This window comes from Notothenia coriiceps, unplaced genomic scaffold (assembly GCF_000735185.1).
Source record: "Notothenia coriiceps isolate Sejong01 unplaced genomic scaffold, NC01 NC01_scaffold00024668, whole genome shotgun sequence".
In the NCBI taxonomy this organism is placed as follows: Eukaryota; Metazoa; Chordata; class Actinopteri; order Perciformes; family Nototheniidae; genus Notothenia; species Notothenia coriiceps.
In genome coordinates this window covers 4,032,846-4,048,812 of record NW_011357369.1, presented here as the reverse complement: position 1 = coordinate 4,048,812, position 15,967 = coordinate 4,032,846, and the positions used below count along the sequence as shown (strand labels likewise).

The window sequence follows — 15,967 nt, the reverse complement described above, 5'->3', positions numbered from 1 at the left end:
AAAACCACCGCCCACACGTACGCGCGTGGCGCGTGGTCAATAACGTCGGGACAGATATCGGAAGTAAAGTCATGACAATAACGTAACCTCTCTTATTATGTTAGACCAAACTAGTGCTCTTATCGTTATATTTGGGACGTTACACCAAGATGTTGATATGCACGTTACCGAAATAGTTGAAAAGGGACCGATCGTAAGGGAGCCGAATTTTAGGTCGGCGAACAACGAATCTACCTCCACCTCACCGCAGCCATACTCAGACCCACCAGACACCAGAAATCGATGAATCGAAGCAGGGTGTACAACAAAGACGTCTACAAAGTTGTCAAACTTAACGCACAAAACCCGTCATCTATCCTAGACAACTGCGGCGGTTCTGTGTTGAATGGTAAATTGATTTTGCAAGAAAAGAAACCACTGAGCTGTTTTCAGCTAATCACTCTTATAGAGGTCGCCGTCTTTGAGCTGAACTCGGGCGGTGCGGCGGCGGTCCTACAAGAACAATCATTTGTCGTTGGCCCGTGGTGTCCTTAGAGCGTACACTGTGTCACTTCAAAAGATTCATGTAAATGATTCATAACATAAATCATGTCAGGAGTAGAGACAAGCGGAGCGACAACCGCGTTTGAGTGGTTGCAGACCCCTCGGCTCTGTATATTTTTTTGATTGCCTCATTGCTGGCTACATCATTGCCAATTGACTCAATTTGTTTTATTACGCAATCTCATCAAATGACGGTTTTTATTGCCGAATGCTCATTGCACTCAAGGGTTGCTGAACGAACTACTGCGGATCATTTGAAAAAAGCGCATTTGCGCACCAACATTGAGAGAGACAGAGAGACATGAGAGAAGAGAGAGATAGAAAAGAGAGAAGAGAGAGATATTTGCGAGTTGCATAAGAACTGGTAAGACGCGTGACTACGCTGCACGACTGCTTCATGCGCTGGCACGGGCGCGCACCCCCACCCCCCGTTCGACATTTCGCGATGCAGAGGGCTTCATACTCCACTAGACCCCCCCCCCCCCTCGTTGACATTTCGCGATGAAGAGGGTTTCATACTCCACTAGCACCCCCCCCTCCGTTGACAATCGTGATACAGAGGATGCGCACCAAGCAACATCTCCAGGTGCTCTTTTGAGAACCAGGGCAAAAAAGTTATGTGCAGGGCTGGCTATAAGGGCATTAATGGGAGCCCTTTTTTTAAGTAACTAATGCGTTACTGTTCGCAGTAACGCATTAGTTACTTTTTGGTGTAAGTAATCAGTAAAGTAACTGAGTTACTGTTGAAATTAAGTAAGTAGTAATGGTAACTAGTTACTGGTTTTCAGTAACTAGCACAACATTGCTCATCAGTGCATACATGGAAATGCTCCCTCCTACATCAAGGAACTGCTCACCCCACAAACCTCCACGAAGAACTTACGTTCAGTAAAGGCAAACCTCCTCATCCCACCAAGGTCAAAACTTAAAACCATGGGAGACCGAGCCTTCTGCTCCGCTGCTCCGAGACTGTGGAATGCCCTCCCAAACCAGCTGAGGACACCACAGACTCAGATGCTTTCAAAAAAGGCCTAAAAACGCATCTTTTTAGTAGCCTTTAACTGGATTTTTAAAACCCCCCCATTATGCCATGCCGGCATAAATGTCACTGCTTTTATTCTGTTGTTTTAATTGTTTTTATTGTTTTTGTTGTTTTGTTTCACCCTTTATTAATTTTGTATCACTTTGAGTTTTGTTTACGCAAATGAAAAGTGTGCTTATAAATACAATTTATTATTATTATTATATCTCAGTTGAACAATTTGCATTCTTTCTCGGAGGTAAACAACTTTAGGTTTAAAGCTTTCTATAAGGGAATGACTTTGTATAGATCCTGGAATTAAAATAACAGATGTTGCATCTAAATCAAGCAAGTGTAGCAAGCATTACAGTTTCCGGAGAACACACTTTTTCTGGGGAATTAATGAGACCTGCACATGTTTGGATTCTTACAGAACTCTGAATCCATCTGGAGGGAGTATATATATTGTACACTTACACCCTGACATTGTATGTATGTTCTTATTACAGAATTATTAGGTTCAAACACCAGACCATACTTTACCATATGCATAACTCCTCGCTCCAAAGCCATTTTCACAGCTGATCGCGTAATGACCTAGGTCACTCTTCCTATCACTGCTCTTTCTATGCTGATTACACACTGGCAGCCTTGGTTCTAATAGCTCTAAGCATACAGTGCAGTCATTCGTATTCATACTATGTAGATGAGTTTCTCCACAGGCCTTCAGAAGAGACTGCAGGGAGACAGAGGAGTGATGCCTACTTAACCTTACATAACAGTCCCTGACCTGACCTGCTGGGGGGGGGGAAACAACTGTGCATGCATGCAGCAGGCATCTATGTGTGTGTGTGCAATTGTACAGTCAGTGTTATTCATCTCGCAATGCTTTCAAATAGCAGCAACCACACCTTGGATATAGTATACTGCTGATGGTGTATTATACTTTGATAGATTATCTGACCTACACAGGTCTAAAGGTGAATGCATATTGGAACTCAATACTGTAAGAGCGTTCTCAACCTCGTCTTTTAAAATAATTTTATCATCAGTTTAGCCCCTGATCATTCCCTGCAGCAAATATCTTAAAAAATCATCCATTTTTTTCAATTTACATCTGTCAAAACCTTCATGTGATCGTATAAACATTCATGCAAGTCTAGGAAAAAGTCTATATTACCCACAGCTACACCTCTATATTCAGATTATTGGTGAAATATAACATATTTCCAATTTAAAGCACTTTCAAATGTTAACCACTGAAGAGAAACAGTTAGTTCTACTAGGTGACAGGGACTGGCAGCTTTATGTGGATCTGCCAAAAATAGGGATTGCTAACTGTATTAAATTATCAATGCAAATGTTGCACCTATATGTATTTAATATGTATTGATAATCCATGTCAACTGCTTTGGCAACAACAACAACCCTGGGTTCATGCCAATAAAGCAAATTAATTGAGCGTCACGCGTAGTGGAGGAGGGTGAAGCCAAACGCAGGAGACAGGAACATATAACAAGAAAATATATTTTTGTGGCTTGGCCCAGACACGGCAAGACAAAAACAGATCAGAACGGAACTTTCTGCACGCAACATTCAAAGACTAAAAGAAAAGCAGGACTCATAAAATGTGAAATAAAGAGGGGATGAAGTGCAGGTCTACAGGAAGTCAGATGGTTGTGGGGATGATGGGGAACAGGTGCAACTAATAGAGTGGTGCAGTGACGAGTCCTAAAGCCCGGAAGTGAGTTAGCATTTTACCACTACTGGTTCTCTCGTCTCTGAGATTTCTCCATAGGATTTTGGAAAATAGCTCAAAATAAAGTCTGTGGTTGACACAAATTTACGAGACAGATCACGTTTTGTTCTATGACATATACATCAGCAGTGACCCCACTGGTGATTCTTGAAGAGTTTACGTCTGAAAAACGATGGTTGTTAACAAGTGGCTGAATAGGACTACAGAAGTTGTGGAGGCCATTGTACGTCATTACACCGAACACGTAAACACTCCCGCTAATTTTGTTTGCCCCTGTTCTGCTGTTCTGCTGTTCCTGCCTCCTGCAAACTTTTCAATACAATTTTGAGTCTGTATTTTTGAATTATCGATCTTAAGTTGGCGTGACGTTGAAGTCTGCTGTAGTTTGTTTATAGCGTACCGTTAGCATTTTGCTTCTGGCGATTAGATTTATGATTCGCAAATTATAAAAGTAGGGTAGACATGTGGATATTATCCAGCTGAACAAAACGTGCATTTATCAGGTTGGTTTTCCACAGACCTTATTTCGAGCTATTTTCCAAAATCCTATGGAGAAATCCCATTGCTTCTTTGTCGAGGGAACCCATGCGCAGCTTACTTCCGAGTAAATACGTCGTCCCTGCACCACTCTATTGGCTGGTGCTCTTACAGTGTACTTGCTAGGCTAAGGGGTGGGACATATTTACTGTAAGTGGTTGACCAATCACAACAGAGCTGGTCAGCTAACCAATTTCAGACGGATGTAAAAAAAAAGGTACTGCAGCACAGACAGTATTAGAAAAATAAAGCACTTTTTGAACATTAAACTAAAGTATGTAAACATGTCAAAGTAGAGGCACAAAATACAAATATGAACATGAAATTATGTATAATAGGGCTCCTCTAATGTGATGTTTTTGTATTAGTCAAATTATTTACTTCAGAAAATGGAGAAAAAGTTTTTTCAGTATTCTCAGATGAATTTTCTTTGTTGATATTTATTAGCATTTCTCTAGGGATGACAATGTTGGTTAGTTAATTGACATAAATACAGGGGTGTCTAGTGTAAGAGTCAACCTAGCTGCACAATAATGGTCAACCTTAAAGGTCAGTCTAACTTAATGCCACGTTGTCACAATTTTTATGACTTGGTTTTGACTTGAAGAACCATCTGGAATATTTCCATGGTTGATCGTGACATCCTTACTTTATTCTCGTGAATACAAAATAATTTTCTCTCTTAAACTTGTTTCCTTTCTATCTTGTCCTCAACTTTCCTTTTCCATTTGCTCTTTCCAGCTGAGGAAGATTTTGTATCACTGGCCGAGCTGGAGGATTCCTTGTTGAGGAACCTTTTCAGGGGTTATCAGAAGTGGGTCCGGCCTGTCCACAATGCCAACGACACCATCACCGTGTGCTTTGGACTGAAGATCTCACAGCTGGTGGATGTGGTAATAAAACAATACTCAGATACAAAAACACACAGAACGTTTTTAAGCAAGGCTCTAACAAGCTCCATGCTAATGTCCTGTTGAACTGCATAACCCTGGTACAATAATGTTGTTATTAAATTTAGGTCCATCTTTGAAGTCGATTTATGATATCGCTGTTCCTGTAATAATAAACAATACATTTTGTTATAGAGGTCCGATCTATTAAAAAGGTACATAGAGCTTCACAAAAGGAAAACATTTAATAAACTGCCCAAAATTGAAATGAAATGTAGGGCAAAATAGAAAAAACAGTAAGATAAACAGGTTGAGCTTTCTCGTGAGGTATATTTTTAGAAGAGACTTAAATAAAGACACTGACTCAGACAGCCTTACTTCCTCGGGCACCTCATGCCTCAGGGACTGTTCTTCTTCTTAACAGACAACTGTTAAAAGGTCAGAAACAGGTGTAATGGGATCACATTACACCTGTTTCTGACCTTTAGCATCTACACCTGTGTAAAAGCCTATAGCAGCTGATTTCTGCATAATCTACAGGAATTTCAATTCAAATCCTTTTTGACCAAGACAGAAAATAACAGCTGTCTCTGAATGTTGTTAAAGTTAAAAAAAAAAAAAAAACATTCTGTTAGATGGGAGAGAAAGTATGAACGAATGAAAAATGATTTGGTCATTTCTGGCATTATTTCAATAAAACATATATCATTTGTTTTTATTTAGGTGGTGATTTCAAATCAACAGACTTGGATTTGAACATCAACATATTATTTGTATGCAGCTTGGGAGCTTGCTTTGCATTTGTAGTTGTATTGGCAAAGGCAGAATGGAAAATGGGAAATCAATCAAATCAGGCTGACCTTTTGAAAAGCCAGTCTAGAAATTAGATATTAGCCAGGCCGAGAAACAAAACAGAAGGCTGAGGACATGACCTCATTGTCCTGGAGAATATCTCTGGCTCTGCCCATATCATACATTATGTATCATATTAATATTAGATAGATATGGGTATTTTAAATGGTCTCATCCTGAGCGCCCTCGACAGAAATGTGCTAGAGAAACACTACAAAACTGTGCATGTTGTGAAGTTGGTGAAGATTAATTTTATTTATATCATTTTTGAAACCGCAGGTCGTTTCTCCTAATGGAAATGTTATTGGACGTTGTTACGAATTCACACCTGTCGGCCACCATGCAATGCTTTTGGGAGACCAACGCAACAAAGGGTCTTAAAGAGCAACTTCCAGGTTAAAGACACCTGTGAATAAATGAGTAGGAAAATGATGAATACACTAGATTTTCAAAAAAATATACAGAAATATACACTACAGTGACATCTGGCGTCGTTTTTTTAAGAAATGTTCACTTCCGCATAAAAAAGCCTCGGCACGTGACCTCCCGCGTGTGACGTAACACGGGGGACACAAGGGGGAGAGCGGCCGGTTTAACGTATTAATAAACATGGATCCCAATGCTAGTTTCGACACAGAAGACACAGAAGAAGTTGAACATGAATATTCGAATGCATATGACGGACCACAACCTTATAATTATGAGCCTGCTAGGCGTCCAAGAGACCAGGAGCAGCCAAGGATTAGAAGAAATAACGGCCATCGGAGAGAAATTGAGCTGTGGTGTGAGGAGAACCAGTGGAGAACTGGGCAGCTATCTTGGTGAGTGACCGGCGTTAGCTACAGAATGTTAGCTAACGTCACATCACAACATTGTAAAGTTAGCTATCATATATCAGGCTATAACTAAAGTAGCATTGATAATATAGTAACGTTACTGGCAGGACTGTTGATACTGATCCATAACAGTAACTAATGCGCAAGTATCAGCCGTATCTCGCGTTACCTAATGCAACTCGACACTACGGTGCTGTGTACCGGAGGGGAGAGAGAGAGAGCAGCGAAGGGGGGGGGGGAGAGAGAAGTAATACGGTTTCCTGATTAAGCTGTGGAGAGTATGTGCTGCAGGGAGGTGGATGCACAACGCACCCAGGAACGAACGCTAGCTCCGGTCCTTTTTACTGTGGACTCGATGTCCTGACAGGCTGGTATTTGTGCAACCTGCACAAACACAATACTGCACCATGATTACAAATGGTGAAATACAATGTAAAACTACCGAAAAATAACAGCTCCTTAAAACACAACCGCTCAACTCAACGCAACTCCACTATACCCGCGGTCAGAGAGCGGAGATGTGTCCCCTGTGTGATGTAATATGACGCGTTTGACGTATGACCTTAAAAAAAAGCCGTTTTTAAGAGCAGAGCTCAAAATTGCTCCTTTCCCTCTGAATTCCTGCCCTTATGTCTCGTAAAACATATCAAATCCTGCATTCACTTTTTTAATTGTAATTTTCAAGCAAGTTTAAGCATAAATGTAGAAAAAATAAAAACCTGCAAGATGCTCTTTAAGCTGTGTGTACATGTTAAGAAAGCTCTCTGCCGAAATGAAAATTGCCTTCTATCAAGGCTTTTTAGGATAGCTGAGTTATGTTTTGCGAAAAGAGAGGAAAGCAAGCAAATAAAGTACGAAGGAGGGGAGTACTGAAACTTACCTCAGACGCTTATGAATATAGGGTTGGGTTTACAAGAAGGACACCTGATTATTTATTGTTAAGAAGATTGGAGCGTACCTAAAAGGTATGGGTGGCATGCCAGGCGTTTGGAGTTTAAGAAATGGAAAGGGGAGGCTCTTAAGGGAGGTCACCTGATGAACTGTGCTATGGGAGATACACTGAGAACAGAAGTGTGAGGATAAATTAAGAGGAGGGAAAGGACCCAAGGGATTTAAAGGGGCAAAGATGGGAAGAGAGTATAAAAAGAAGAAAGGGGAAGAAAGGTTAAAAGTGAGGTCCAACGTGGTCTTTCATAGAAGCTGAGGAAGTAATGAGGCCATCAGGCTGAGAGGAACCAGATCCCATGTATTATTTACACAAGGACACACACACACGCTCTCACAATTCCACAGAGACATTTGTTTTACTATTTGATGCAAGTACTTCTGCCATACAGAATTAACATTTAGAAGAGTGCCATCTCGTGTTATTTTAGCAGGGTTACTGTGATTTAGAAAAAACTAAATACGTCAGATACATTTTTGCTTAGAAAAGATGCAATCAGGTTTTTCCTCAGCTCCTCTCGAGAGTAGACAAACCACACACTCTATTCCATAGATTTTCTCTCTACGGCAAGTCTCTTCCTGTACAGAGCTTTAAAACCCTTCTGACTTACAGCAGCTTATTGTCGTCTATACTTTGTATTAAATGATGCAGCATTAGCTTTATTGCCAGTCATTTTGGTCAATGACGAGTAACGTGTGATTCTCTCCCTGTCACGTTTCTATGTCTAGGTTTGGATGTTTTTGCTGTTCCCTCTGTCATGTTTTCCTCCTGGGTTATTGTCTGGTCCTTTTCCCTGTGTTTTTCCTCTTGTCGTTAGTTTCCCTGGTGTGTCTAGTTATCTGATTGTGTTCACCTGTGGCCCTTGTGTTTCTCCTCCCCTGCCCAGCTGTTTCTTGTCCTGTGATTACCCTTCTGTGTATTTAGTCTTGTCTCCTCCTGTGTTCAGTGTTGGTGCTTCTTTTGTTCGTGACTTAGTTCACCGGAGCGTGTTTTGTCTGTTCCAAGTTTATTCTAGACCTTGAAATAAAGGTATTATCAAATGTTATCTGTGTTTGGGTCCTACCTGCTTCACTCACTGTATCACTCCCTCATTACATTCTAGATTCACCCTGAAGCAATGCACTTAACCCTCCGAACTGTTCTACTGTTCTTTCTAAGTGGCAAGCAAAAGAAGCAATTCTTTCATTTAAAAAAAAAAATAACTCTTTTTGTTTTCATCCCACTCAGCTTTTTGTCTCCAGCTTCTGTTTTACTCCTTAGCTCCTCATTAGCCTTTCTTATCGTAAACACCACTGAGACGTTTAAACAGTGAACAAAACTTCCTCCTTATCTCTCTACAGGACGAAAAGAACCAAGCGATGACTACAAATGTCTGGCTCTGGCAGGTAAAAATAGCCTATTTACAAATGCTTGTTTATTCAATTGAAGGGTGCCATTTTGACATCTGGGATTTCTTAAAGTGAATTACCTTAGCTTCTTAAAGTTAATGTATATTGTCACTTATAATGGTCTATGACTTTTCTTGCAGACAATTCAAGTAGAGCTTACATACTTTCAATAATACTGAATACTTGCATTCAAACTGCTAAATTGAAAAGTAGTACATGTGATTAATCAAGGGATCACTTGATCTTAAATGTGTTCAATGTTCACCTGTGTAAGAGTAGGTGATAAAGGATTATTTTTATTTTATTCTGATTTTTCTTTCATTCCTATTTTTTTTTAGCATTTTTGCAAGCAATTCTTAGTTGTTTGATAAGTACAGGCCTCTGGTTCATAAATAGATTTAATCAAAATATAACAATTAAGGGCATCGTCAAAATAGCGTATGTAGAGGATAAAGTATGAATATAGTTGTAACTTTATCTGCTTCTTTTAGCTGCTAAAATCATACATTTACGTAGTAAGATTTTGAATAAAAGACACATGGGCCTTGAAAAGGCAGCTGAGGACAAATGTACGCTGAAATATAAAGACCTTTGGCTTTGTATAGTAAGTAGTCCCGTCCCTGTCCTTGTTCCAATATGCACTTAAAGCATTTTCAAGCTAAGTCTTGTGTCTTATCGTGTTACTTATCAAGCTTTGTTTTTATTTTTTATTAAAGGAGTGGGTAGACGTGAAGCTGAAGTGGAACCCAGATGACTATGGAGGTATCACCTCCATCAGAGTGCCCTCAGAGACTATATGGCTGCCTGACATCGTCCTGTATGAAAAGTGAGTTATGCAGCACACATCAGTAGCACAGTCCGAGGCAATGCCTGATAACTCTGAGGCACATTTAATATTCCCTTCTAATAGTTTTCTTCCTCCCATACTTTGCCTTTCTTGAAGGAATTCTTCAACCCTAAAATAATCATTTCATTTCAATAATATATATGGAACTCACCACTTACTATCCTAAATTTCTTAATAATCTTTATTTTTATCGATCAACTCCACTAAATAAATAAAATCAATATTCAGTCCTGCTCACTACTTCCCAATCCATGCATTTAAAAAAAATTTTTTTTTAAAACATAAACACTCTCACGCTTTTGCAGCCATGCTGCACAGAAGTATTTTTAATAGTAAAGTCGCAGTGAAACATTGGGAGTAGTTGAGTTGGGAAAGTAGTGAGCATGCAACTGGAAAAATCTATTCTTGGGTTTTCTTGCACGAGGTTGTGTGTGAGTGTGTAAACGGATGTTTTGTAAAAGTGTTTATCACTAATGGATGTAGTTGTGGCTTTTGTCTGTTTTGGATTTGTGTATTGTATATTGTGGTCATGGGGCTGTGTTTGTATATTTTGTTGTTCATCCATTATGAGAAACTCCTGGAGTGTTATTATTGTTTGTTGTGGGAGGTTCATTTTTAAGTGTGTGTATGTTTGGTTGATATTTATGTATAGTGCTGTAAGATGATGAAGTGTTGGTCTAGTGGGAGTAAATGTGTCATCATTCATTCATTCATTCAATATCGTTTACCTTTTGTTTAACACTGCCCTTGTTCTCTTCAATTACATTTTTCGGAAAAGGGAAATGTTTTTCTCAATAATTCAAGTTTACGCGGTGTGAGAAATGCATTTACTGTTCATCATTTTGGAGGTGACGTGTCTCTTGGATTTGTCTTAATCAATCAATCAATCAATCAATCAATGTTTATTTATATAGCCAAATATCACAAATGTTACATTTGTCTCAGTGGACTTCACAGTTTGTACAGAATATCAGTATGACAATACAACACCCTCTGTCCTTAGACCCTCACATCGTACAAGGAAAGACTTCCAGAGAAACCCACAGTTTAAAGGGTAAAATGGGAGAAACCTCAGGGAGAGCAACAGAGGAGGGATCCCTCTCCCAGGACGGACAGACGTGCAATAGATGCCGTGTGTAAAGTGAAAAGATAATACATTTACAACATAGGTAGACCGAATGTTTGGAAATGCATGTGTCTATAATAAGATGAATCCACAAGGATGTCAACAATCCTGTGGGAGCCCTCAGGGAAGTAGTATGATGAGTCAGGCAGGACCGCAGAGACAGGTTCAGCCACGACTCGAAATCCAGGACTCAGGATCCAGGACTCAGGATCCAGGACCACAGCAACAGGCACACCTTTTCCACCTTAAACGTACCCCTTTTTTTTCTCTCCTTCTCCCAGTGCGGACGGTCGCTTTGAAGGTTCCCTCATGACCAAAGCCATCGTGCGTTGGGATGGCACCATAACATGGACTCCACCGGCCAGCTACAAGTCCTCCTGCACCATGGACGTCACTTTCTTCCCATTTGACCGACAGAACTGCTCCATGAAGTTCGGATCCTGGACTTACGATGGGAACATGGTGGACCTGGTCCTGGTGGATCACTATGTGGACCGGAAAGACTTCTTTGATAACGGCGAGTGGCAGATCCTCAACGCCACGGGACAAAGGGGAAGCAGGAGAGATGAGATGTACTGGTACCCATTTCTGACCTACTCCTTCATCCTCAAGAGATTGCCTCTGTTCTACACCCTCTTCCTCATCATCCCATGCCTCGGCCTGTCCTTCCTGACCGTGCTGGTGTTTTATTTGCCATCAGACGAAGGAGAGAAACTGTCACTCTCCACATCAGTGCTGGTGTCGCTCACTGTGTTCCTCCTGGTCATAGAGGAAATCATCCCATCTTCCTCAAAGGTGGGTTGAGTAAGGGAGGAGTTTCCATTGAGCAGTCCATTTTAAAGCTATTTGACTTTTTCCTGGGTCTAGTTATCCTAATTGTCATCTTAATTGCAGAATGCCCAGATTACAATCACCAGGCTCTGAATTTCCTATAACTTAACTGCAGATACAACAGTACAAGGCCAAAGTCTTAGGAGCTCCAAAAGACAATGACTCTCCAAAATCACAAAAATGCAGTCGACTAACAAAGCTTTGACCACTATCTTGCATTGTGTGTAGTTCCCTTGTGGGTTTAAATGTGTTTGTGGTTCCAAAAAGGTAAAGCCTATTGACTGGTGATCTCCTGACTTCTTCCGCTAGTTTCATCATACTTTTGACATGTATGTGAAATAGTGAGATGTCATGATGACCACCATTGGATAAATTGCTCAATTGAAAATATCAACTAAACATCACCATGCTAACTGATTAGTATCACAAATGTAAGCATTTAGCCCAAAGCACCAATGTGCTAACTCAATAACATCACAAGAAATTGTGGAATGCCTCTTTAAGGAGCAGTGTAATCTCTTGATATGGTGAAATAAAATAAACATATTATTTAATAATAACCCTCAACTGATTTTACCATCTCCAGGTGATCCCACTGATCGGTGAATACCTGCTGTTCATCATGATCTTCGTCACTTTTTCCATCATCGTCACCGTCTTTGTCATCAACGTCCACCACCGTTCCTCAACTACTTACCACCCCATGGCCCCCTGGGTAAAGAGCCTCTTTCTTCAGAGATTGCCCAGACTGCTGTGTATGAGGGGGCACACTGACAGGTAATGTGGGATTGACTGTAGGAATGGTTTGACAATTTGGGAAAAGATTTCCTACACTGATAGAAGATGGTCAAAGCTTAGCATAACGATTGGAGACAGGGTAACAGCTAGCCTAAGCAGTTGCCAGGCAATTACCCCCGGACATTACAAGGTCTCACCAGTCACTGCCCTTGAGGTATGGCAAATTGACATTTTATACACAGGCTTTTAAAGTGCTGAATAAAAGGCAGATATTGTTACCTCTGGATAAAGCCAGCCTAAAATGTCCTCCTATTTCCAGTCTTTATGCTAAGCTAAGCTACCAGTCTCCTGAGTATAGTTTAGTATTTTGTGTAAAGACATGACAGCAATATTGACTTTCTCATCCAACTCGCAACAGGAAAGCAAATGAGTCCCTTACCAAAAATGTCCTTTTGATATCTGTCAAAACATAAGAAGACAAATATGTAAAATGAATAAAACATGTGGTGTCCATTATCCTCAGATACCACTTTCCAGATATGGAGATGCACAGCCCGGAGCCGAAGCCCCGCAAAGGTGCGGGGAAGAAGGGGGCTCCCGGCCAGCAGAGGGGCCCCCTCGCCGCGAAGGAGGACGAGAACCAAGCCTGGCTGGCCATGCTGGAGAAAGCCACAAATTCAGTTCGCTACATCAGCCGTCACATAAAAAAGGAGCACTTCATACGAGAGGTGAGTGGGCAGACATGAGATGAATGTGTACAGCTCATTGTTTTTTAAAGATATAATAGATATAGATGTTTCTGCATTAAAATGTCTAGAAAGGACTAGACCTATGTTATATGTTTTTGTACGTACATTATCCCAAATGCTTCCAACAGTTTTTAATAATGAGGAATCTATTTTCTTAATCAACGAGACCGCGCTTTTTATTTGTCTGGCTCTAACACCAAGGTTTCTCCTTACAACATATCGGCTATATGATGTCTGCCAGGAGAGGAGTCATACATTGACAGTTTCAAGCCACATTATTTTGATGCATGTTTTAGATTTTGTTAATTATAACTGCATTTTTGAAATACATTAAGGATTTTTGTCGTTACAATCTGGAATTTAAGTTATTAGTGACACAAGATCAACAAATGTTAGCTACAGATCAGAAAAACATTTTTAACATGAAACTGCTATATTCAGTGCTTTACCAAGTTTTACTGACCAAATCTGTGTGTTTTGGAGGATTAAAAGCTAGTGCTCCCCTTTTGATCAAAACCTCTTCAAATTCATGATCAAAGAAACAAGCCAGGCAGACATTAACAGCAGCAAGGCTAACGGATGGTCCTTCCAACGGTCGGAGAAATACAAAAAAAATTTTTACATTGAAACAGCTTTTTTCAGGGTTTTTACCAATGTTAATCCCCTGGTCTGTTTGCTTTGGGATCCTGAGTAAGCAGACTGCTATGGTGGTAAAGACAAAACCCCCTATGACCCCACACTGATTCACCTCACTTCAACGAACTCTATATTTTGTTAATGTTCAAATGGAGAGAGACTGGTTAGTTGCAAAACATTACATATGTTTTGCTTAAGGAGATCTAACTTGCTGTATAACTGCTAAACAAATGACACAAAGTACTTTGTGTTAGCAATGTTTCCAAAATGCTTGAGGCTGACACAGATTCACACCTAATAACCTTTCTTTTTGTTGTCTCTCTCTTGTTGTCTGTGTGTTTTTCTGCCTCATATAGGTTGTTCAAGACTGGAAGTTTGTGGCTCAGGTGTTAGACAGGATTTTCCTGTGGGCCTTCCTTACAGTGGCAATACTAGGAACTGTCCTAATCTTCACCCCCGCTCTGCAGATGTACTACAGCACACCATGATAAACATATACAACCTGAAAACCCTCCTAAAGCTCGTTCTTTTTCCAATTTGTCTTGTCTGTATTTTATTGATGCAACTCAATAAAACATTCACACTGTATATTTTTCTTTTTGTAGAAACAAGCTCGAGCTGCACACGTTGACCTCCCTGCAGTGTGTTTTGCAGCCTGTAATGACTACTGCAGACTGTTATCTAAATGCAACTTGTCAATTAATGTAAGGTGCATGCACAGAGTGCAGAGGAACGAAAGCAATAAGCAGGTTTAAGTAGCGTGTATAATTTAAATATCCATGTTTGTATAACTGTGACATTGTAATCATACATGCAACAATATCACTTCATTAATAATACGTTGTTTTTTTGTGTTACATTTACCATGTTGTTCTACCAGCTGTGAGTGCTGTTTAGACGATGACAATAAAAATAAATGTACAACATCAATTTTCCAGTCATGTTTTAACCTAAGGCAAATTGGGCAATCACCCTGGAGAGATCTTACGGGTTTATGCCATGCAATTTATTTTGTTTAAAATTGAAATGTACAATGCCCATGTGTTGTAGAGATTGGCAATAGACATGTCTACATTTTCTACAATATAATGAAACTAGAAGGCATTCTGCTTGTGTTACTCAAAGCTGAGTAAAAGCAAAAAAATCAGTTGAAAAACTCAACAGCAATATCTCTTTATAAAAAATAATAACCCATTCACCAAAGATAATCCACAGACATTGTTTACATGAGCAATTTCATTTTGTAAATATATATCTCTTCTGTGGAACTACACCCTGAAATGTATCACCATGCAGAAAAAAGGGTTCAAAAAAATAAGTTCTAACATATTTGAGAGAAGGCAGTCATCTTTATGGCTGACGGCTCACACCAAAACAATATAGATTAAAAGGAAAAAAGGAGCATTTTTAATTATGGGATTGAACTGTTCCTTTGAATATACGGACCATCGGATGTGATCCCATGGTGCATTTTTCTAAAGGAAATTGGCCCAACTATTTACTAATGTTTAAAAAGGAACGTGAAAAAACATGAGTCAATAGGGACCCACATTCTGTATCTGGCGCTGGTATGTGGAGTTTTTGGCTGTAATGACACTGTATCACCACTAAATGGCAGCACAACCTGCTTGAGACATTATAATTGGCTGAAAACTATTTTATATATGGAGTATGAGCACATACATAAGAAGCTAACCTATTGGGATGCCTTGATGACACAGGTTAATATCTCGAAAATTTGACATTTTGTGGCCATGTTGTAAAACTAATGATGTGTCCTCATTCACAGCATCACATAAAATGTGTAACTATGGGAGAAGGTTGCAATCATCAATATCTAACAGGGGAAGGGCACACTAGAATAAAACCTGTACAATTAAATTAAACACTAAAAATGTCATTTTTTGTTGGGATCTGTGTTAGTCTGAGCACATATTTTGTAGTGGTGCGTTATTGCATACAGCATGTTACTGTAAACCCTGTTTTGAGCAGAAAGCTTCCTCCCAGTTGTCTGCTTTGCTAAAAGAGCGCATCATCAGTAGTAATTACAAGAGGAGACAGCTGGTTTATTCATTTCCCCCGCACTTTTTTTACAGCTGGATGAGATTATCCAATTGAACCCCCAACTTTGCCATTTAGCCTTCAGGCCTTTGTCAAAAACTAAATTTAGCTAAGATACAAATCCCAGATGATATCTCAGTGTTTCTGTAGCCTATATTTAAGGATACCACAATGTGTTGTCTGACTTATTTAAAAGGGCTGACGTGT

The 15,967-nt window shown here is 39.9% G+C and overlaps 1 protein-coding gene across 2 annotated transcripts in view; it reads left to right on the top strand.

Annotated features, from left to right (window-relative positions):
- The window catches only part of LOC104955621 (neuronal acetylcholine receptor subunit non-alpha-3-like), a 37,243-nt gene extending 22,613 nt beyond the window's left edge, over positions 1-14,630 (top strand). Inside the window, exons 2-8 of one of the 2 annotated variants that reach the window (XM_010782984.1) lie at positions 4,602-4,753; positions 8,725-8,769; positions 9,489-9,598; positions 11,027-11,540; positions 12,163-12,353; positions 12,838-13,042; positions 14,056-14,630. In XM_010782984.1, coding sequence (XP_010781286.1) covers positions 4,602-4,753; positions 8,725-8,769; positions 9,489-9,598; positions 11,027-11,540; positions 12,163-12,353; positions 12,838-13,042; positions 14,056-14,187 — 1,349 coding nt within the window. In that variant the 3' untranslated portion in view covers positions 14,188-14,630. Of the gene's footprint in view, positions 1-4,601; positions 4,754-8,326; positions 8,414-8,724; positions 8,770-9,488; positions 9,599-11,026; positions 11,541-12,162; positions 12,354-12,837; positions 13,043-14,055 lie in introns of those variants that run through there. The other variant, XM_010782985.1, reaches the window with a different exon arrangement.
- Positions 14,631-15,967: the final 1,337 nt, after the last annotated feature.